The 23653-nt window shown below is 41.6% G+C and overlaps 2 protein-coding genes across 2 annotated transcripts in view; one reads left to right on the top strand and one right to left on the bottom strand.

Moving 5' to 3' along the window:
- Positions 1-954: 954 nt before the first annotated feature.
- LOC134663732 (collagen alpha-1(IV) chain) lies at positions 955-16351 on the bottom strand. The gene is made up of 12 exons (XM_063520195.1): positions 16237-16351; positions 16027-16063; positions 12166-12537; positions 11650-11892; positions 11039-11260; positions 10472-10777; positions 9846-10316; positions 7338-7721; positions 6600-7056; positions 4595-6112; positions 2967-4198; positions 955-2699 (listed from the first exon to the last, which is right to left on the bottom strand). The coding sequence occupies exons 1-12, from the start codon at positions 16254-16256 to the stop codon at positions 2436-2438; spliced, it is 5526 nt and encodes a 1841-aa protein (XP_063376265.1). The 5' UTR covers positions 16257-16351; the 3' UTR covers positions 955-2435.
- A 55-nt stretch (positions 16352-16406) lies between these two features.
- The window catches only part of LOC134663733 (collagen alpha-1(IV) chain-like), a 32262-nt gene continuing 25015 nt past the window's right edge, over positions 16407-23653 (top strand). Inside the window, exon 1 of the mRNA XM_063520196.1 lies at positions 16407-16533. Within this exon, the coding sequence (XP_063376266.1) occupies positions 16447-16533 (87 nt within the window). The 5' untranslated portion in view covers positions 16407-16446. The remainder of the gene's footprint in view (positions 16534-23653) is intronic.

Below are 23653 nucleotides of genomic sequence, written 5' to 3'. Positions count from 1 at the left end.
TATGAGGCGCTTTGATAACTCCCCATAGAGGCGACGCGCGCTAGGTCCCCACGGCCCCAAGGTTTAATAGAGTAGATCATCCTGGATATACTCTGGTACCGCGACTTTGTCAGTAGAAAAAGATGGTAAATTTAAAAAATGGATGCCGAGGCCAGGGTTGAACTCCCGCGGAAATGTTAAATTTCGCGCTTTTTTCTACTGACAAGTTGAAAGTACAAATTAATTGCACATGGTGCACATAGTGCTGGCGTGGATTATATGAATATTAATATCATCTCGTAGTTCTCGTACTTGAATACACCAGCTTGTCCTAGCTCACATAGCATCCTCATAAGGTGTTGTCTGTTTACCCTATCTGGAAACATCCTCAACACCCTTAAAGAGCCCTTAGCAAAAAATAGTATAATGGGTCTCGCTTTCAAGACAACCCTCTCATTCATCCTCAACATACACCTCGACAGTCGTTTCCGATTTCCTTTAAATCGTAGAAGCAGTAGGAGAAGCCCCTGGATTAGCACCGTCCGCCGCCGCCCCTGAGCTAGCTAGCAGTAACTGTAGCAGACCCAAAAGCGGGAAACAGGGCTTGATTGGTACCGTCTTTGTCCCTAACTGGACTGGTTACAAGAACCATGAATGACACTCATGCCGTGGAAACTGGGAGGTCGCTTGTGTGAAATTCACCTGTGTCGACACGCTTGCGCTGTTGCACCTACAGGCGACCTGCTACGTTTTGCCATTTAGGACAGTGGGGAAAGGGCTCATAATTTTTTTTTCTAAGTTTATGCCTCAGGCGACTAATAGGCTAGACTAGACGACTAACAGCTACGTCTACGTCGGCCAGAGAATAAGCCATTCCAAGAGATCAAAGACTATCCAAAGACGCTGCCAGCTTTTTGGCTAACTGACTGGATGGATCGGGTAGAGAATATGAGTACTTAATACAAAATAATACAATTTTGTTATTTATTATGTATTTAGGCTTAAGCACGTATAAATTATAAAAATAAAACATTATCTACAATGGCAGTGCTTGTATCAACATTTATCTTCACTACACATATTTCTCAAGAATATGAAATACCTAATTACCATTATATTAGATACAAGATATATAAGAGTATACCTATACATTGTGTTCAAGTAGTTTAACATTATATAACAGTGAATTTGAAAGTGAAGTGGTATTGGTTGTGTATTATATACAGATTAAGGCACATTTAAATTATCACAAGCGTATTATCTATCATAAGTAATGTGGTTACAACTATCTTCTTATAGATATTTCCTTACAACTTGACCTATATCATTCAAACTGGGTTAAGAAGTTTAGTAACTGTTACTATGCACTTTGGACTGATCCCATTCGGAAATCGAAACACTTTCTTTTTCCAAATTAAAGGAGAAACCCAAATATCAGGATCAAGTTGAATTAACTCCATATAAATAAAAATAATCTATAAAGACATTTACATTAATTCTACTTACTATATCATTCTACCTAACTATTAAACAAACTTTGGTGTTTTTGGCTTTATTTACCCTATTCAAAACAGGAACACTGTTAACTTATAACATTACATGGAAACTCACAATTGAGATCTCAATTGAAGCTTACGGAAAAAATCAAATGGGTACCTATTGAAACATATATATCAAGCAATTATTATAACTTAGGGTTTCGAGGGGCGAGGTTTTCGATATGCCTCAGTAGGCCAACATATCTGCCATGAAATTTTAAAAGTAAATAATTTCTACAAACCAGTTCGCATTAACCAAATAGACTAGTCTAAACTCCATGTCGGGCTCATCTTCGTTTCGAGATAAAATTAATACCATCTGAGTTGTCTACTGGTGGATACACGACGTATGTGCTAAGAATTATTTATACATACGCTTGGGATAGCTGTTTTGCTCATCAACGCCTTGCAACGAGCCATTTATAGTTACGTCACCAGAGGGCCTACCACGAACCACGTGTACGTTCGACGTGTAGGCAACATACGTGGTTCGCCGTATGCCCTCAGGGCTCACGCTGGTTACTTAAATTAGGCCCGAATAAGCATATTTATAAACGAGATAACTTAGCAAACCAAAGCTGTTTTATTCATAAGAGGCGAGCCATATAAGAAACTAAACATCGTTTTAATAAAATGCAATGGTATGCATTCATCATATTTATAAATTATTTAATATATATTAAAGTAAGATTAGGTACCTACCTGCGGGATCTTGTCACAGGCAACGTGTTTAAAACGTAATCCGCATTAAGAATTATATGATGCCAATGCCGGTTCAAGTTAAAATTACACCACAGAAATATTGAACTGATTAAAGTACCTAGTTTGCCCCGTGTAGTTTTTTGGTATTATGTTTTAAGTTGCATACACATAGGGTCGCCTTAAGTATACTGTCCACGAGTGAAAACATGTATAGAATTATGAGTTTTTGATGCACACTGCGCATCGAGACACTTGAGAACGCGAGTTGAAGTCTCCTTTGTGCGTGGCCCGCCGTGGCGGCGCGCCGAAGGCCGCGCTCTCGTCGATGATCGTGAGCCAGAAGCTGAGCAGGTTGGCGAAGTGGTGGCACGTGCCGGCCTCGCCGTTGCACTCGATGAGTGGCGTGGCGCGGAAGTCCTGCAGGCACGAGCCGGGGCTCGCCAGCGCCTGGCCGCCGCCCTGCGCGCCGGCGCCGGTGTGCTGTTGAAAAAGTGATCCATCAATATAGTGTACATAACATCAAGTCATGTTTATATGGCCATATGGTGGATATTCAAGAAAGGGTCCAAAACTTTAGCTGAATTTAACTAGATTTTTTGTAATATCTGTTAAGGCCCCAAGTTCATAGGCAGCCTTTACAGCAGCATAAAAATTGAGCACACTAACCGGCAAAGTCTAGATTTTACCTCTTGTAATGTAGGTAAACTTGATTCGGTTTATTTTATGTGATTAAGAAAATCTACTTACCATAACAAAACTGTATCCCGCCCATAACAAGCTCCAGCCTCCTGGACAGGGAGGTTCGATGTCGCTTTGGCTGTGTACAGCAATTACATTTGTCGGCGCTTCGCATACAACACATCTTGAAATGTACTCCTGAATGGCATCTCCCTCCACGGGCATCATCAACGTCGGCCGTCCAGTCGCCAGCCAGTAACTGCGGTCGTTTCTACTGGCGTAGTTACACGTCCCAGTCACGTCACAGAACATGAATGGCATTGTACTGAATTTTCTTACGCAAGATCCAGCGTAACCTAAATCTTGATTATGGGACTTTTCATTACCATCTATGTATAATAGCGAATAGCCTTCCCATAGTTTGATATGGCCAGGTTCACATTGAGGGATGATATCACTTTGACTGTGCTTCACCAGAAGTATTCCGGTCATAAAGTCGGTGTTGGTACATGGTTGTCCAGGAATTCCAGGTGGGCCAGGTTGTCCCGCTAAACCGATTTCGCCTCGGTCACCTTGGTATCCCTGAGCTCCAGTTTCGCCAGGTGGGCCGGGCGGGCCCTGCGGTCCCGTCATGCCTCTGTCGCCCTTTTCTCCGTTGATACCGTCCATGCCAGGCGGGCCGGGCATACCGTTTTCACCAGGTTGGCCGTTTAATCCAGGGAAACCAGGTGGTCCCCGATCTCCTTTAGGTCCGAGTACGACCTGTCCTGACTCTCCTTTGTCACCCTTAATGCCCTGCAAGCCCGGCTGTCCAGGGAAACCGTTGAATCCTCGATCGCCCTTTTCACCTGGTACACCTGGCTCTCCTGGCGGTCCATCACGCCCGTCGATTCCGCTGTCACCCTTCTCTCCTGGTAATCCTGGCATTCCTGGCTCGCCTGGGGGCCCTTGGTTTCCTTTTTCGCCTGGATATCCCATCACGGTCTCGCCCTTTTCACCCCTTTCACCTTTGATGCCAGTAAAACCACGAGGGCCAGGTTGGCCTGGTGGTCCGTCGAAGCCGGGCGGGCCGGCAACGCCTTCCATGCCCTGGTCGCCCTTCTCGCCGCGATCTCCCGGTCTGCCCGGCGTCCCGGGGAAACCTGAAGGTCCCGGAAGACCTGTTAAGCCTCGGTCACCCTTCTCTCCGGGGGCGCCCTGTGGTCCGGGACGTCCGTGTTTACCAGGAATACCGTGAAGACCCTTTTCTCCTTTAATTGTTAATCCTGGCAGGCCAGCAGGTCCAGCAGGTCCAGTGTCACCTGTCAATTAAATGTTATAGTGAATTTAAACGATTACTCGTACTGACACAATTAATAAATACGTATGTATAATACCTATACATATTTAAAAGAGATATTTTTTGTGAAAATAAGGCATATTGATTTCGAGCATAATCAAAATAGAGTTAATTCATAACAAATTAGTCCTTAACAACCAGGTATCAAAATAAAATATTCTAAGAATCATTATATGAAAACGACCATTCCTGGAAGCGAAGTAATCAAGTTTTACCCTTCATGGGTGCTTATATTGGACCTAAAAGCAAAGCTAAATTTTACATGTCAGCTAGGCCAATCGATTAAACCATAATTATAACGAAGATATGTAAATGAGAATTAGACAGTAGTTAAAAAAATAGTAAGGTAGCAACTTACCCTTATCTCCTGGGAATCCATATTGTCCAGTTGAACCCTTCTCTCCTTGGTATCCAATCTCCCCTTTGTCGCCGGGAATACCAGTTTCTCCGGTGAAACCTCTCTCACCCTTCTGCCCGGGGTAGCCTGGAGCACCTGGCAAACCTTGGTTTCCTTTTTCTCCTTTCACGTCTATCGCGACACCAGGCAAGCCTCTTTCGCCTTTAAGGCCAGGATATCCTACAGGTCCTGGAAGTCCTGGAGGGCCGATCGGGCCATCTTTTCCATTTATTCCATTGATGCCGTCCATTCCAGGTTCTCCAGTATCTCCTCTCTCACCTGGTGCGCCAGGTGCACCCGTTAGACCTCTGTCGCCAGGCTTACCCGGCAACCCATCCTTTCCGTCTATTCCCGGCCACCCATCGTTACCAGGTAAACCTATGTCACCCTTTTCGCCTCTGGCACCAGTAAATCCACGATCGCCAGGTAACCCTTGTTCTCCAGTAAACCCTTGTGGACCTGGCGACCCTGCGTCACCTTTTTCTCCAGCGGGCCCAGGTCTACCAAATCCAGGGAACCCTGCATTACCCTTGTCTCCTTTTGTTCCATTTCTACCTGGAGTTCCAGTAAAACCGCGTAGTCCAGTTAAGCCTGGCTCTCCTTTCTGTCCTTTTTCTGAAGGTAAGGCGGGTTCTCCTCTAGGGCCTTGGGCTCCCGTGAAACCTCTATCTCCTTTGTCACCTTTTGGTCCCATTGGGCCAGGCGGTCCCGGTGGCCCTTCAAAGCCTTGATCACCTTTTTCACCAGGAGCACCCACCAGACCAGGGATGCCGTCCATGCCAGGTGTGCCTGGTTCACCAGTGAAACCAGGAGGTCCCCTATCTCCCTTCTGTCCGGGTTCACCATCTTGACCGGGAGTACCAGGAAGTCCAGCTGGTCCTCGTCTTCCAGGGAACCCTCGAGGCCCATCAGGACCCTGAATTCCCGGTTCACCTGTCTTTCCAGGAAGGCCAATAACTCCAGGTTGTCCAGGCATTCCAGGGTAGCCAGCTTGCCCTTTGTCGCCAACAGGTCCAGGAGTTCCCGGAATACCACTCATCCCAGGGGGACCTGCAGGTCCAGGCTCTCCTTTAAGACCTTGTGGGCCAGGCGGCCCCGCAATTCCTGGTCGACCGCTATCTCCCTTTTCGCCTGGAAGTCCATTCCAGCCGGGTGGTCCATCGTTTCCATTCTTCCCAGGTTCACCTCTCAAACCCTTGTCACCTTTTAGTCCGTCATTACCCGCAGGTCCAGGTGGGCCAGGCATAGACAGGCCAGTGTCTCCTTTAGGCCCTCTCGTACCTGGAAGACCAGGGAAACCTCTCAAGCCCTTTTCACCGGGAGATCCTGGGGAGCCCATAATTCCCATGCTTCCTTTTTCGCCGCGAGCTCCTGGAAGACCACGTGGCCCGACTGGTCCCTCTTTTCCTTGAGCACCCAGTTCACCCTTATCTCCTTTTAGACCTGTGAAGCCTTGGTCTCCCTTTTCTCCAGGTATGCCTGTAAACAGATATTAGTCACAGATATCAGCGGTAGGAAAATAACTTATAGGTAACCAAAAATGTAACATATAAATGGCAAGGAATATTAAAGACCGGCTTCACATGCAGTAGGGCTACAGTGTCTACACCTTATAACACAAAGTCCCCCGCCGCGTCTGTCTGTTTGTGTGTTTGTATGTTCGCGATAACCTCATAAACTACTGAACGGATTTCCATGCGGTTTTCACTTATCAATAGTGATTTTTGAGGAAGGTTTATGTGTATAACTTGTTAACCCGTGCATAGCCGGGGCGGGTCGCTAGTAATAATATATAAACAGCTAGTTAACACTTTCGCAACCGGGCAAAAAACGGCGCACTACCCCAGAAACCGGTCGTCTATATCTGCGTACAAAACAACCCGCTGGGCGGGTTGTCCGGCATCTGAGCAAACATTACGAGTGCCTACCAGGCGGGTTCTCGGTAGTCAAAGTGTTAAGTACTCACCAGCTGGTCCCGGCGGTCCTTGTGCGCCAGGCGCCCCTCTGTCACCTTTTGTAAGTTCCCTTAAATTCGCAGGACACTGGCCAGGTTCGCCCTTCAAACCCACTCTTCCCGGGAATCCTTTATCTCCTGGCAATCCAGGCTCTCCAGGCGTACCTTTCTCGCCCTTTATTGAAAGACCCTTTGCACCAGGGGTACCTGGTCGACCGTGTCTTCCAGGGGTTCCATCGATTCCAGGCGCGCCGGACAAACCTTGGTCACCCTTGTACCCCGGCATGCCTATTGTGCCTTTACTGCCGGGAGGGCCAGCAAGTCCTTTGTCTCCTTTTGGCCCTCTGAGACCCGGAAGCCCTCGTTCACCCTTTTCTCCAGGGGGCCCCTTTACTAGATTTGACGGTATCATTGCTGGCAGACCAGGGCTCCCAGGAGGCCCCATTGGACCATCGTCACCTTGTTTACCCTGTACCAAATATGATTATTATAATATGTAGGTATGTGTTAAAACTATTGAACGAGCTAAAAAAAACAATCAGCTATACTAACGAGTAAATTACTTAATATTATTTATTATTAAAAGAATCAAAAAACATTGTCCTTTCATATTTGCGGTAGTTAGGTAAAATAGATCTAAAGATCATGTACAGTCAGAAAAACGATAAGCTTAGCACCATTTCATATATATTGGTATACTACTAACTTGAAGCAAACAAAAGTGTTTAAATATGAATCACAAGGACTTACCGGTTCTCCTGGTGTTCCCGGTAATCCATGAAGGCCGTCGGGACCGCGTTGGCCGGGTACGCCCGGGGGCCCCTGCGGGCCTCGCTCTCCCGGCGTCCCGGGCAAGCCATCGAATCCTCGGTCACCTTTCTGTCCGGGCGCTCCTGGTCTACAGTCGTTGCAGACACCGCCTCTGTCTCCCTTAGTTCCCGGCTCGCCCGGATATCCTGGTTGACCAGGGTTTCCTTTGTCTCCTTTTCTTCCGCGTGGTCCGACATCCCCAGGCATACCCGGGGTCCCTAACGTGGAATTACCAGGAGCGCCTCTCAATCCTTGGTAACCCCGGTCTCCTTTTTGACCTTTCAGTCCAGGTAATCCTGGTTGTCCACTTGGTCCTCGATCACCCTAAAACAGAGGATACTTACAGTCACTTTTAGGATAAAAGTAACTTTTGCGTAGGTTTAATCTCGTATCGTTATTTATTATACTAGAAGGAAGGGGAGTAAGGGGTGCAGTGGATCGTGGGTCAGTTGATTTTTTGCTGTAACTTTGCTAACATTAGGTACTTAGTAACAGAGGTAAGCCCCCCGATGTTACCGCTTTTATGCTCCTTGCCTGGTGTCAAACCAGTTACTATTTCAGCTTCATCGCCGGTCGTTCATCAATTTCATCATCGAGTCGACAGTCCAGAGGTGTTGGAGAAGTTGGCATCGGATAGTTCGATTAGTAGTATTACCTACCGGCCAGTTGTATCTCAACAGCTGGCCGGTAGGTAATACTACTAATCGAACTGTCCCGAACATAATATCCGGAATCGTGAAGATCAAGAGGAAAGGCACTTACCAGGCAGTGGGACTAAGGTGGGACACAATTATAAGCTAAGAGAAAAAAAACTAGTACTTGTGACCAATTCCAAAAACGTAGAAGGGGATACTTTGAAACTATAGTGTTTAAGCGTCTATTTCTAGCGTGGCTTCAGCCATTTCCAAAAATCTGAATATAGTTTATGTATTAGTTGGTATATATAGACCGGGAGATAGTGACACATTTTACTGGGTCATTTGTACCGCGGTTTATCGCATTTGTATGGCGGTTCGTCAGGGGTCTAAGCACGTAATGAAGGAAAGAAAAATGATGGTCATAGCGCTGGTACCGGCGGCCCAATCGCGTGGGCGTTAGTCAAACGTGTCGGATAAAATACGAGTGTCGAACGATTTGTTCCACAAAAATCCTCGTATTTTCCGATAGTCCATAAAAAAGAAGTAGGCGGTAGCGTAATGCCATACTTCTCCGGTGTGACTTACAGCCCGCCATACTGAGGCAAACACATTAATTTAAAAAAAACAATTCAACCATTTGTGCCAAGCTAATTTTTGCACAGGTGATCAGCGTCGAGCAGCCATTCATGGACATCACCATGCCATACTCTTCGGACGGTTCCAAATGACCGCCATACCGCCGCAAGGAAGTTAATTTTTTTTTATTGCTAAACGATTTGTACCAGTATTGCATTTAAATTTTTGGAAAGTATTTGATAAAATGTGACCGTTATTATAATTGCCATACTTATAGTAGGGGGAAAAAGTGCTGCCATACTTGAAAAACTTATTTAATCGACACGTTTCAAAAATACGACTATGTATACGTAAAATAATTTTTTACAGCATGGCATCATCATATTCTGTTTGTTTGGATACAATTATACCTCAAAAAAAAAATTTCAGATTATAACTACGGGGCGGACGACTGTGAGACTTAAGCCAAGACTTAAAACAAAAAACAATTTTTTGACGATTTGTACCAGTATGGCATTTGGAGTTTTGGAAATTATATGATGCAATGTGACCTTTATTATATTTGCCATACTTCTAATAGGGGGAAAAAGGGGCACCATACTTGAAATAAAAAAAAAATATTGTACACATTTGCCACCTCCTACAGGTATGGCATTATGAGATTTCCATTTATGATCACACAGAAAGTCTTGAAAAAAATATTACAAGATGGTACAAATCGTTTAGCAATAAAAATAAAATTAACTCCTTTGCGGCGGTATGGCGGCCATTTGGAACCATCCGAAAAGTATGGCATGGTGATGTCCATGAATGGCTGCTCGACGATGATCACCTGTGCAAAAATTAGCTTGGCACAAATGATTGTATTGTTTTTTTTTAATTAATGTGTTCGCCTCAGTATGGCGGGCTGTAAGTCACACCGGAGAAGTATGGCATTACGCTACCGTCTACTTCTTTTTTATGGACTATCGAAAAATACGAGGATTTTTGTGGAACAAATCGTTCAACACTCGTATTTTATCCGACACGTTCGACTAACGCCCACGCGATTGGGCCGCCGGTACCAGCGCTATGACCATCATTTTTATTTCGTTCATTACGTACTTAGACCCCTGACGAACTGCCATACTGGTACAAATGACCCAGTAAAATGTGTCACTATCTCCCGGTCTAGTAGGCAAATAATAACTTTTTGGTGAACCAAGAAATACTTATAATATAAATGTAAACTTACCGGAATCGAAATGCCACTGTCGCCCTTTTGTCCTCTCTCGCCTGGGTATCCGTCTTGTCCATTGTACCCCTGAAGTCCAGCAAGTCCAGGTTTCCCTTCGGGTCCAGTGTCTCCTTTGTCGCCTTTCATTCCAGGTGGGCCTTCTCGCCCAGGTGTGCCGGGGACTCCCTGTCCTCCTGGTGGGCCCATCGGGCCGGGGCGGCCCGGTTCTCCAGGATTTCCGTCCGTGCCTCTTGCTCCCGGTGAGCCAGGATTACCTCGAGGTCCGACCGGACCGGGCGGGCCAACAACTGACCCTGTGCTGCCACCGGGTGGCCCGGGCACACCGGTAAGACCTCTCAAGCCTGGGACTCCGTCTTTGCCCGGCTCTCCCTTTGATCCGGGTCTGCCATCACGACCTCTCAGGCCTTCGTTACCTCTGTCACCCTTTTGTCCTCTCTGTCCACTTGCACCAAACTGACCGACTCGACCCTGTAATTGTGACAAATACCTGTAGGAACTGTAGCAATTAAAAGTTCATTTATTATTTGAAATTGATAAAGGGAAAATGTTTTTTATGTCCAGTGAAATGAAAAAAAAGAAGGGAGCGTTTTCTTACAATAAATATCCATTATCATTGTACTTACTCGCTCACCAGTATTTCCACGAATACCCTTTTCTCCTTTTGGTCCTACCAGACCGGGTAATCCCTGTTCGCCAGTTTCTCCCGTAAATCCCTTTTCACCCTGCATCCCTGGTTCGCCCTTTGTACCTTTATCTCCTTTGTCACCTTGAGTTCCCAGGATGGCTCCTTTTTCTACTTCCACATGTAAAGGTTTTTCCGAACAAGCTTGACCCTTCTTGCCTTGGTCTCCTCTGTCACCTTTGTCACCTTTTATCGATAAACCTTTTGGGCCCTTAGCACCTTTTTCACCTGGTTGACCTGGTGATCCCTGCAATTTGAAATATTGGTATGTGGATAAACGCTCTTTAACACAAACTCGGTAACATAAATTATAACTGTGGCAGTAATACCAGTAGATTTAAATTTTAAAGTATTAGTTAACTGGTTACTTAGACAAATAAGTCTTCTCATATATGTATCGGAATTCAGAAACTTTCAGTGTGGCCCATGCACACGTAATAGTAAAGCCGGCACAAATACTTTAGGAATCTTGCACTAAGGACTGGATGTATATATAGTAATTAGTTACCGCGTATCCTGGTCGGCCTCGTACTCCTTGTGGGCCGGGCTCCCCTGTGGGTCCGATGGGACCTACGGGACCCTGATCTCCGGCAGACCCAGGCTCTCCCTTGTCACCCTTTGGATATCTTCCGACGGCTGCGGATTCTCCCTTGTCACCTTTTGACCCCGGAGTACCCGGAAAACCGCGAGGTCCTGGATACCCTCTCTCGCCTTGAGGACCCGCGTCACCCTAAACAAATCTTGATGATTAAAACGCAGAAGCAATGTCGCTAGTATTAAAGCTCATACTATTTCAAAGGAATATGTATTAGTTGTGCTATCGAACAGAAACCTTTTTTATTTTTAAATATTATTTTATTTTCACAAAAATTATTTAGCTACCAAAAATAAATATATAATTGCATCAATAATGCTTATGTTACTGTCCAACCCCAGCTCGTCCCATGAATTTCTTAGAACTTGGATACGAAATATCATTCGCTCTATTAGGTTAGATCGCCAAAGAGGTCCCTGGGATCCTTCAGGATGTAACCAAAAGCCCAGCCGTTGTACAGAAATTGTAAACTTAAAGTACTTAGAACAAATAATGAGTTTAATCACAGAATAGGTATTACTTACGTCTGTACCATTGCAACCATCTCTGCCCCGGTCGCCGGGCCTGCCCGGGTCACCTTGTAGTCCAGGACGTCCCGCAAAACCTTGGAATCCCTGCTGACCAGGTTTTCCTCTGTCACCTTTCGGCCCTCGAGGACCTACTGAACCAATTTCTCCTTTTTGACCTTTTGGACCCGATGGTCCTTCAGGTCCCTCATGCCCAGGTAATCCTGTAGGTCCAGGTGGACCGAAGGAACCTTGTTTTCCCTGGAAAAATAATCGTAATTATAAAGACATCAACATTTAAATCTAACCAGTCAGTAAGAAGTAACTTAGGTAGGTAGTAATGCTATTAGATATGACATGCATAACATTCTATACAATTAAAATTTGGAATGGGTTACACATAAAAAATGCCGCTATAAAAATTGCTGTGTCTAAATATTTGTCATTACAGCTACTAGTCTAGTGCCGTCTGACCTGATTAAATTAATTTGGGTATTGATATTGATTGAGTAATAGTTGCAAGTAAATTCATACCTTAGCGCCTTTCTGCGCAAGACACAACGGTTGGCAAGAGGCGCGTGTGGTGCAGTTCGGGTGCGGCGTAACGCGTTGCTTGGTGATAGGATCGTAGTGGGCGCCGTAGGGCTCGCGCGCGGCCGGCGGCTGCGGCTCGGGCTGCTGAGACGGCGACGCCCCGTAGTTGTACCTCGGATCCGAATACGAGTTCCTAGATGCGTCCGGGTATTGATTGTATGAGCTCCTAGACGCATCTGGGTACTGGGAGTATGTGTCTCTGGATGCGTCCGGATACTGAGGGTATGTATTCCTCGTTGGATAACTTCCCGTGGGATAGTATCCTGGGTTAGAATTTATTTCGTTTCTCTGTGCGAACCACGAATCATCTTGCTGAAAAATAATACACGTAGGTTAATTTACAATTATCTTTCTTTATAATGTTGTCTAGTTAAATAAATGGATAGATTTAAACGCCCAGGGGGCCGATTTTGTAATTTCGATCGTTCGATTACGTCACTCGAAAATGTGTGAAAAACGGCGAAATGCTATTTTTTGAAATACGAGCGGGAATCTAGTGGTATTGACCACTCGTTTTCAATTCTATTAGTAGAATTTAAATGCCTAGTAGTGGAGATATTATTGAACGAAATACACGAAATCGAGTGGTCGAATTTCAAAAATCGCTCCCCTGGGGATATTTCAAAGTCTAACTGCCGTAGAGTACCTACCTAGCTCACAATGTAAATAAATTTGTAAGTATTCCCGAACGAATAGAAAATTTATGAAAGTACTGAAATACAAAAGACAAAACGATACTCCTATACCTAACTGATACATCAGTAGGTCTGTCATTTGACTCATTTGTCATTCTTGGTGTCTTTCATTTCTTTTGACCACATTTGTAATATGTTTAGGTACATTTGGACTAGTTATAAATTTTAACTAGTGCTGCAGTATATAAGCATAAGTATAAGAGTTTGCCAGTATGCCATTGAGTTTTTAATAGCACGGTGCATGTTAGCTAGTAACATACGTTTTGCATTCTGAATATGCAACTTGATATTTAGCTGCGTGTGCTTTCTTTTGTAAACGAACACTAGTTTCCGTATAGGTAGTATAGGTACAGTAGTACATATTGGTAGTTATTACTGATTGTGCAATAAGCAATATTAGGTATTGTATAATATTAAGAGGTGGTTGACTCGTGTAGAGGCTACTTACACCTAACACCTGTATTAATAATCTTAAGAAGAACCGACTTCACAAAACAGTTTAAAATTAGGTATTTATATAAATATGATTATCTTACATATAATAATCTTTTGATGATTCACACAATGATGCTTTTCAAATGCAAACGCTCGAATTAAAATACCTAATTACCCAATTACCCAAGTACCTATTACACGAGTTCCCTCGAATTCTCGAATTTGTCATCATCAGATCCTGATAACAAGTATACCATTAGGTACAAACAAAAAAATCCAAATCGGTTCACCTTCTTTAAGAAACGTTAAAATAATCGGCAAAGAGCATGTCGGGCCATGCTCAGTGTAGGTTTAGCAGTTACCATTCTCTCAACGGCCACACGGGAGCTATTAGTAAACAAGTATCATAAATAAGGGAGTACCTTTGCAGCGCTTTGTACTAACTTACGTCTTTTTAATAAGAAAAGAAGATTTTTTGCAAAAACTCATAAACGACTGGACCGATCGAGTTCGCTATAGTTTTCATTGAAAGTGTTTATCAAGCTTTTGTTTCTTGATTTTTTTTCATATTTTTTGGACCCATCCATGGTCCAAAAGTTAGAGGGGCACATATTTTTTTTCTTTCGGTGCGATTATTTCCGAAAATATTAATAATGTCAAAAAATAGTTTATGGGGACCCTTATTCGTTTGGAAATACCTATCCAACGATATTACCCCACACTATTGGCACAAAGCATTTTTTTAAGATGTCTCCCACCTACAACATTTGTATGGGAGATACCGCAAAAAAAAAATTTGTTTTTATTTTACCGTTCTGTCGCAATGCATGATTTATGTATCCATGCCAAATTACAGCTTTATAGCACTGACGATCACGGAGCAAAACGTCAGACAGACAGACAGACATGGCGAAACCATAAGCAGATGCATTTTTAAATAATTAAAAATAAACAAAAACTCAAAAAGTACGGAATCATTGTGAAGTGTGTGTCCTGAGGGGGAACTGCCAACAACGAAAAATCTAAAATTGTTATCTACTTATCTCTCTATCGCTCCAATTTGCAAGAACGGTAGAGAGGGAACCATGTTCGATTTTTCGATGTTGGCGGTAGGTCCTCTGTGTCTGTCTGTCTTAAATTATTTTTAAAATTTGCGGCGAAATTAATGGAAAGGAATATCAGCTACGTTACGGTTACGGTACAGCTAGGTCTTTTTAACTAAAGCCACTCTACGAACGTCATACTAAACGAATTTGAACGTTAATAATTTAAATTTTGGTCACTAATATTTATATGAAAATTTTGGCAAGTTACTTTCAATGAAAATGAAAAATATGAAAAATGATTTATTTAGGTATCAAAATGCAGCTTATTACATATTAGAAGGGTATTATTAGACAGCCTAGGAATAGTGTCCTGTACGGATATGATGGTCGTTCTTGTCTACGTGACAGCGTGATAAAACGGAGTCCGTCACTTTTTATTCAACGGTGTTAAAAAGTGACGGTTATTTTATCACGTGGATATAGATGGATAAAGCTAATACGTCGGCTGAGCCCTAAACTCGGTAAACCTGTCTTATAGGGATCAATGTCAGTTTAAAGTTTGATTCATTTGTAATATTTACATAGTTACACTTAACAATCCACCCTGTATAATATAAAGTATGTCCATCGAGAATTGTGGCGGTTATCAGTCGGGCAGTGCGCGAGCCGCGCAGCCCGTGCCCGCAGCCCGCACATGCGTAATCAGTTTCTGGAGATATTTATATATTTGACCTCCACTTTACATCGTATACCTAATTACATAAAAAAACTTAACGGATGTTATCATCAGATAAATGTTCTGTTAACAACGAACGCATGGTTATACTTAATCAGAAACCTGTACAAAGTTTAAAATTTAATTTGACGTACTTATAACGCCTCTGTATATTATGTTTTCATACATTTGCAAGCATATTAGTAATATGATATTACAGTTTTAATTTCGTAGCTATTCCCAATTTGATTGAGTATTTTCCTATCCGAGATTTATTGGATAATGAATTGCTGGTGCCATGGGGGAGGGTAGGTAAATTTGAAATATAATTCAAAACCAAATTTAATTAAAAGAGGTTCTCTTCGCATTTAAATTGAAAATAAATAAATTGATGTTAAGTTTAGGTCATAACTGTTAGACTGAAAAATAATTACTAACTAAAATACCTACTAAACATAAATTAAATGTTACTTAAATTTCTAGGTATGTATTTTACACGCGCTTTGTAAAACTGGAAGTGCTATATAGGTTTGCGCAATACCGGCGCATTACATCCGAGAATTGATAAAGTTTGTCGGTCTCGGGTTTGATCTATTTAATAATTAAATTTAATCTTCTTTATAAGATTTTATAGTCTACAATTGCATTTACTATTTATTATAAAAATATTTTGAATTTAATTTTGTAAGTTGAAAGACGCACATTGTATGGTAATCTTTTTCTCTGAACTGTTTGAAGTTTGACTTTGACCAAATGTTCGCATTTGGCAGAAATTGCAAAAAGAGGAGTAAAGCCGGCCGGCGGTCCCGGTCCCGGCGGCCCGCCGCATTCCCGCTGCTTTTTATGCGATTTTAATCACTTTCACCAAATTCTAATAAGATAACTTGTAATTGAAACAAAAAAAACTTACCGTGTTGACTCCAATTAGGGGCAGCGCGGCCACCAAACTGCAAAATAAAATAAAATACTTTATTTACCAGTATTTGTTTTAACTTATTTAAACTGTGAAATTTAAAACTTTTAAAAATAATATAGCATAGTTTATTCTGAAAAAAAAATAGGGTCGCCTTTCTATGTATAGAATTTCGCAATTCCAAGTAGTTTATATTAGTACGCTCACCATAGCAAGTGGACCGCCATGTCCCGGAGCGCGCAGCGCCTGAGTCCCGTGCGCGCGCGCAGTTAGTGCCGGGACGGGATACTAAGGAGCGCTCGGCTCGGGCGGCCGCGGCCGGCGCGCGGGCTGCGCCCCCGGGGCCCCGCCCCGTCGCGGCCGGGGCGCTCGCCCGCGACTCTCCACAGCGCCCGGGGCCAGTAGTGCGGCGCAGCCATGTCGGGCCCGGCGCGTGCGCGCCCCTTCCTGCTGCTGCTCGCGCCCTGCGTGCTCCTCATCTTCACCTGCACCCCATCCTCCGCAGTAAGTACTAAGTACCCTTTTCTTAACGTGTGTTTAGGGTTCATGTGGCTAGGTAGAGTTTGCTCGCCTCGGGTGTTAGCTATATAACCTCTATCGGCTAAAAAGACATCAACGCGCGAATAAGCGCTGAACGCGCTGAACTTATCGTAAAGTTTTAGCAGATGATAATAGTACATTATTGTCGAGGCTCGGAAGTAGCTACTTGCAGGCTGAGGATTCGTTTTAAACGGACGACCTTGGGAGTCCGTTTAATTGAATCCGAAGCCAGCAAGTAGTCTTCCAGCCGAGTCATATATATATAGTGCTTTTCTCAAAAATGGTGCAAGAAATATAAATATTATAGAAATATTTTACAAAAGCAACGTTCGTACATATATATTTTGACAAAAAAAGCCCTTTCCGCCTTTTTACTTTTTTTAATAAAAAAATAGAAGTGTATTTTTCTGCCAAAAATACGCCAACCTATAGATGGTCAAGCAAATCTTGTCAGTAGAAAAAGGCGCGAAATTCAAATTTTCTATGGGACGATATCCTTTCGCGCCTACATTTTTCAAATTTGCCGCCTTTTTCTACTGACAAGATCTGCTTGACGCAGTATATTTGAGACATCTAAATAGTCGCGGTACTAATCATCTGTTTGGCTGTTTAATGGACCTGTGCCTTCATTTGGTATGGTCATTTCAACTTTTAAAAAGTTTGGAACTCGACAAATAATGGAATTTGTGTGCAACATTGCAGTCCCAAAATCGAGACTGCAATGTTTTTAACTTTTTAATTTTTGACTGACCATAAACTACGCGCTTCGCGACCTATTTTTTAGACGGCAAAGTCGACTTTGCCGTCCATTTTTGAGAAAAATTAACTTGTAGTCAAGCTGCGCAAGAATACGATAGGTTTGTAAATAAAATTACGTCTACGTAATATATATTTTTCTGTAGGTTATACCTAATTAACTTTTTCGATGCATAAATATTTTTTCAGGTGTTAGTTATTTAATTATTTATAGTTGTTATGTAATATTTATTAGTTTAAATAATGACAAACTTATGTGTATGTATGGCGTGCCTGCTATGGAATTGGCATCATACCATAAATACCGTACAGTAAGGATTTCCTATTTGAAACGGAATCGTAGAGATATTACTCGCCTATATCGCCGGGAACCTGCGGATCTACTTTTTATCCCGCCGTGAAGGACCTAACTGATTCTGCTGATTCCATCCATACACAACAAACAACTTTTTACTTGAAACTAATGTTTCCTCGTCCTTGAACCGTTTTCATGATCCTGATAATTTTCTTTTCGACGAGTTAAAAAAAATACCTAAGTACTACGCTTTTCTTAATAAAAGCACCCCTGTAAAAAGCGTTTATGTTATATTTACAATTCGCTTTAAGTTTCTTCATTTGAATTCTACTTAATTATAACTTAACGTTGTATGCGATAATTTAAGTTCAGTAGGTATGCTTCTTATTATTATATGTAAGTATTATGCTTCTTGAAGGTATAGTACAGTCAAGGAATTTAAATTCTGACCCATTTCGTACTTTGTCACAGTGACAACCGTATGAGGTCTCTAGCGGCTTTCATATTGATTGTCACTGTGACAAAGTACGAAATGGGTCGGAATTTAAATTCCTTGACTGTACCTACCGACACCATTTTCGATTTTCAATTTTACTGAAACTGTGTATTCCTGAGTCTAGACACGTTTAATTAGCCCTGAGCATTAGTTAAGTACATGCCCAAACTACAACCCCTCCCCCCCTCCACCCTTCATCACCTCCTCGCCCTCTTGTACACTGCAGGTGGATATAGGAGGGCTCGGATTTATATGCAGGTGTAGCACTTACGGCCAATTGCACCAACCACATTTGACAGACTGATCAGCGTCAGCCGGCGCGCTTTTTTACTATGAAACTTTCCATACATACAAATTTAGCGAACTCTTTAACGATACGAACAGTTTGGTGCAACCGACCCTTAGTGGGAGGAAACATTATTTTTTTCTGTAGGTATATAGCTCCTGACCATCCATCGTGAAGCATGTCCTCATTTATGCCAAGATAAAGGTCATAAACAAAGTTTCATGGATGTAAATATTTTTCCGCCAAAATATGCTATTTTTGCTTTTATTTTGAGAGTTGTTCTTCCCACTTTAATAAGAATTTTTTAAAAGGTACAACCGGTAAATGAAATGAGACGTAGGTCTCAGTGCTATGAAACGATTTTGTAGTAATATTTTGAATTTATGGTCGTATCAAAAATACACGCTGTATAAAAAAAATTACGGACTTTAATGAACAAGCCACGATCGGTATTGCAACTTTAACTTTCAATGGAGTCCGATATCGCACTTACGAGCCAATTATACAGGAGATGCTACAGTCTTTCCGTAACTTATCACCTCCATAACTCAAAAAAAATAGACGTACCTATTGTTTTATCCATGTCTATATGTCGAAGTTATGTATATATCTACATACTAACAAAAGTCTCTTTAACTAGAAAAACTAAATGAGGCTTGTAAAGTTTTAAGAATAAGGGGGTAAGACTAAGACTACGAGTACTTTACTCGTTTGTATTTTTACGGTGTTTATACTTTTCTAATACGAATATTTTTTCGTTTTACCTCTGTAACTCGAACCTGTTTAAGACGAACAAAAACCCCTCTAAGTTACCCTCGATACCCTCTGTACCTACGACAAAAATTCGTTAAATCGAACTTAATGCTATTTCTCTTGAGATTCGTGTTATCGAGGATCTACTGTATTTATTTTTATTATAAATATGTAGGCAAGAGCGTAAAGCTCGGTATACATACACCGCACACTCAAACCAAAAGCTTGAAGGAAATGAATGACGTCAAAGATCATGTCGTTTCGAAAATCGATAGGTACTCGGAGATAGTATTTGCTTTTATTAGCAAACTTCTTTCTTGTACTTCTGTACTTTCTAGTACTTCTGTCTTCCCGCCAAGTCAAATTTCTTTAAGCTCAAGAATGCAGCTTTAAAATTAACGGAGTTTTTCCTAATAACTAAGGCATACTACTCAATCCAAGATTTTTGGTCAGACTCTGGACATTTTATAACCTATTAATTTAACGTGTATTATTTAATTATTTATTAAGTTTTAGTTCAAAATGTGCGATATATGTCTCTGTATTTTTTGTATGCACTATGGCGAGGCATAGTGATACTACTGATACTTTATTTATACATTTAAGACCTACTGTTGTATCTTAGTTTAACAAATACAAATAATAATATTCGGAATTTGGAAAAAAAACACGGTGTATAAAGTATACTATGGCTAGCTAGATGTAAAGTAATAGGATACAAAGTATAATTTTTTCTATTTTATTATTTATCTCGTCTTATCGTTTTCGATGACGACCCCGAAGTCGCCAAGGCAACTGCTTCTAATGATTACATCATTATTATTGTAAATAATTGTAATTAGACAAACTTGACTATTAGATTAAGCACTTTAATTAGGCATGATTCAATACAATAATCAAAAATATTAGAGATTCGCGCTGCAATAATTGAACATATCCATACATTACTTGAACAGTTAATACCTAGGACTGAGTACTCTTAAAACCATTTCATATGAATAAATAATTTGATATTTTTTCGGTCAAATGTGTCAAATTGGTTTATTAAATCCTATCAGATTCAGATTCATTTATTTCGTAATAAATATTACATTATAAATTGCAGGTTAGGATACATACATCAATCTACAAGAATTCATATTATGATCGTCAAAGTACAAGAATATAATCAATATAATCTGGCGGCCGATTGTGTGGCCATGGTATCATAATGACATCTATTCGCAGACGCTACGGCAGCTACAAAGTAGGTAGCCCATCAGAACAGTCTTGAAATTATTAAATTATTTAATACCAATTAACAGCTCTAAAGAAAACTAAACAAGTCCTTACAATAAACCTGCAATAAAATTTTATAGACACATTTATTAGTTTTCCTCACACTTTCGTAAAAATAGTGCGTTATATAAAAAAAACCTACCCAAGTTTCCTCCGACATAATTTAATATAAAGACGATTGAACTTATTTTACCGAGCGATATTTAGGGGTTGTGCACAAATCACGCGAGGTGTTTTCGGATACTTTTTGACCCCCCCTCCCCTTGGTGATATTTGGTGAGGTTTTTGGCTACCCTTCTCCCCCCACACAACCTCACGTGTATTTTCTTGAAATTTTTTCATTCGACCTAATTTTAAGATAAATAGTCTTGTAATGTAGAAAATCATGTTTATTTTTATATTTTCGTTAAATAGACTCGCTATTTTGAAGTGCAGAGTGAAGATCTATGTTTAAAGAAACCGAGAAAAAGTATCTACTTATGTGGTAGGTTTTTTTTCTTAGTTTCGTTCACTGTAGAAAAATACACGTGAGGTTTCCTTTATACCCCCCCTCCAGCAACATGATCTATAGTGATTTTTTCGTGACCCTCCCTCCCCCCATCGGACCTCGCGTGATTTGTGCACAAGCCCTTAGGCACGAGGCCAAAATATGATAAGACGACTATGTGACCATATACATAAGCTAGGTACAATTTTTTGCAAAGTTTTGTTAGCGGATCAGAGTCAAAGGCCTTATCATATTATAGTCGAAGTTGCCATCACAATTAACATTTCATTGATACTGGCTCATTAATACTTTAATGACGATAACATAAATATATACAACGACTGTGATTATACTGATTATGCAATGTCAAAGATAGAGGCTATCAAAAACTTGCCTCAGTGCTTAAAATATATACATTTTTGCGGCCACGACCGAATTTCGATCAAGTTGAGGCGAAATTCAAGATTGTCTTTGCTGGCAAATCTTATTATTAGTATTATTACCTATATTGCCTCCAACTCAGCTTAGCCTTCTATTACTTCAATTATTATTGTAATAATTACTTAAAATAAATGAAGTAAGCAACTTTTGACAGTTGGTCAAGTAGTAGCAATTGCATTTCTTAAATTTTCAACATATAAGTATAAGTACCTACCAACATAGATCTAAATCGTTTTCTCTTAGAATGACTACAACATAAATAATATAGGTACAGAGTCAGACCAAATCTGCAGCTGATTGGCTATCAAATCGTGCAAGTGTTATTAAATGTCAAACTTTCTATGAAATTATGACATATAAAAAACACATGCATTGCGTGGGCTATAAAATCAGACTTTTCTTAGTCCAACTCTAGGTGGTAGATAAAAAAAAAATATCTAAGTATATTAATTCATAATCGGTTTTGTAATTGTATTGTAATGTGGGCGATTGTGCCGTGCAAGGATTGGGTTATATAGCCACGAGCTACGCTGTCGCGAGATAACATAGGTAAGTCATAATAGACGCTGCTTAAATCATCTATAAAGGTGCACAAGGCCTAATGAATGAATGAATTTATGAAATCTTAACTAACCCACACAGGCATTTAATTTTATTTAGGTGCTTAAACTATCAGTACCGTATATTAAGTTTTCAGTACAAAATTGTATAAAGCTTTCTTTGATCGTTAGCCGCAGATAACTCTAGTAAGTACCCTAGTAGCATTTTCGTTGGGGCCCACGGTGCCAACGGTAGGGAAAACGTTGGGATGAGGTTCGTTCTGTAGCCAACGTTAATTTTGTATTGGCCCACCATCGCATTTACCAACATTCGCTGTGGCACAGATGCCCAACAATGGGCCTTTGTGTATTTTGGTACCGTTGGCTAAACAACGATAATATTCGTTGGCCCAATGATGACATATATCGCATTTACCAACATTGGCAGTGGCAGTATTGCCCAACAATGGGCCTTTGTGTATTTTGCTACCGTTCGCTAAACAACGATAACATTCGTTGGCCCAATGGTGACGAATACCGCATTTACCAACATTGGCTGTGGCACGGATGCCCAACAATGGGCCTTTGTGTATTTTGGTAACGTTGGCTAGTCAACGATATCATCCGATGGCCCAATGATGACAAATATCGCATTTACCAACATTGGCTGTGGCACTGATGCCCAACAATGGGCCTTTGTTTATTTTGGTAACGTTGGCTAATCGACGATATCATCCGATGGCCCAATGACGACAAATATCGCATTTACCAACATTGGCTGTAGCATTGATGCCCAACAATGGGCCTTTGTGTATTTTGGTAACGTTGGCTAATAAACGGTATCATCCGATGGCCCAATGATGATAAAAATCGCATTTACCAACATTGGCTGTGGCACTGATGCCCAACAATGGGCCTTTGTTTATTTTGGTAACGTTGGCTAATCAACGATATCATCCGATGGCCCAATGACGACAAATATCGCATTTACCAACATTGGCTGTAGCATTGATGCCCAACAACTGGCCTTTGTTTATTTTGGTAACGTTGGCTAATCAACGATATCATCCGATGGCCCAATGACGACATATATCGCATTTACCAACATTGGCTGTAGCATTGATGCCCAACAACGGGCCTTTGTTTATTTGGTAACGTTGGCTAATCAACGATATCATCCGATGGCCCGATGACGACAAATATCGCACTAACCAACATTGACTGTAGCACTGATGCCCAACAATGGGCCTTTGTGTATTTTGGTAACGTTGGCTAATCAACGATATCATCCGATGGCCCAATGATGACAAATATCGCATTTACCAACATTGGCTGTGGCACTGATACCCAACAATAGGCCTTTGTTTATTTTGGTAACGTTGGCTAATCAACGATATCATACGATGGCCCAATGACGACAAATATCGCATTTACCAACATTGGCTGTAGCATGGAGGCCCAAAAATGGGCCTTTGTGTATTTTTCTACCGTTCGCTAAACAACGATAACATTTGTTGGCCCAATGGTGACGAATACCGCATTTACCAACATTGGCTGTGGCACGGATGCCCAACAATGGGCCTTTGCGTATTTTGGTAACGTTGGCTAGTCAAAGATGTCATCCGATGGCCCAATGATGACAAATATCGTATTTACCAACATTGGCTGTGGCACTGACGCCTAACAATGGGCCTTTGTGTATTTTGGTACCGGTGGCTAAACAACGATAACATTCGTTGGCCCAGTGAGTACA

Source organism: Cydia fagiglandana, chromosome 4 (assembly GCF_963556715.1).
Source record: "Cydia fagiglandana chromosome 4, ilCydFagi1.1, whole genome shotgun sequence".
Classification (NCBI taxonomy): domain Eukaryota; kingdom Metazoa; phylum Arthropoda; class Insecta; order Lepidoptera; family Tortricidae; genus Cydia; species Cydia fagiglandana.
Note: the sequence above shows the minus strand (reverse complement) of the source record. Positions and strands in the feature narration are given on the sequence as shown.

What these genes read in the sequence shown, in the direction of transcription:
- LOC134663732 (XM_063520195.1), bottom strand. Translation starts at nt 16,256, where the DNA reads ATGGCGGTCCACTTGCTATG. An exon ending in CCCTAATTGGAGTCAACACG is followed by an intron (nt 12,538 to 16,026) that starts GTAAGTTTTTTT and finishes ATTATTTTTCAG; the next exon opens with CAAGATGATTCGTGGTTCGC. An exon ending in TGGATTCCCAGGAGATAAGG is followed by an intron (nt 4,199 to 4,594) that starts GTAAGTTGCTAC and finishes TTTAATTGACAG; the next exon opens with GTGACACTGGACCTGCTGGA.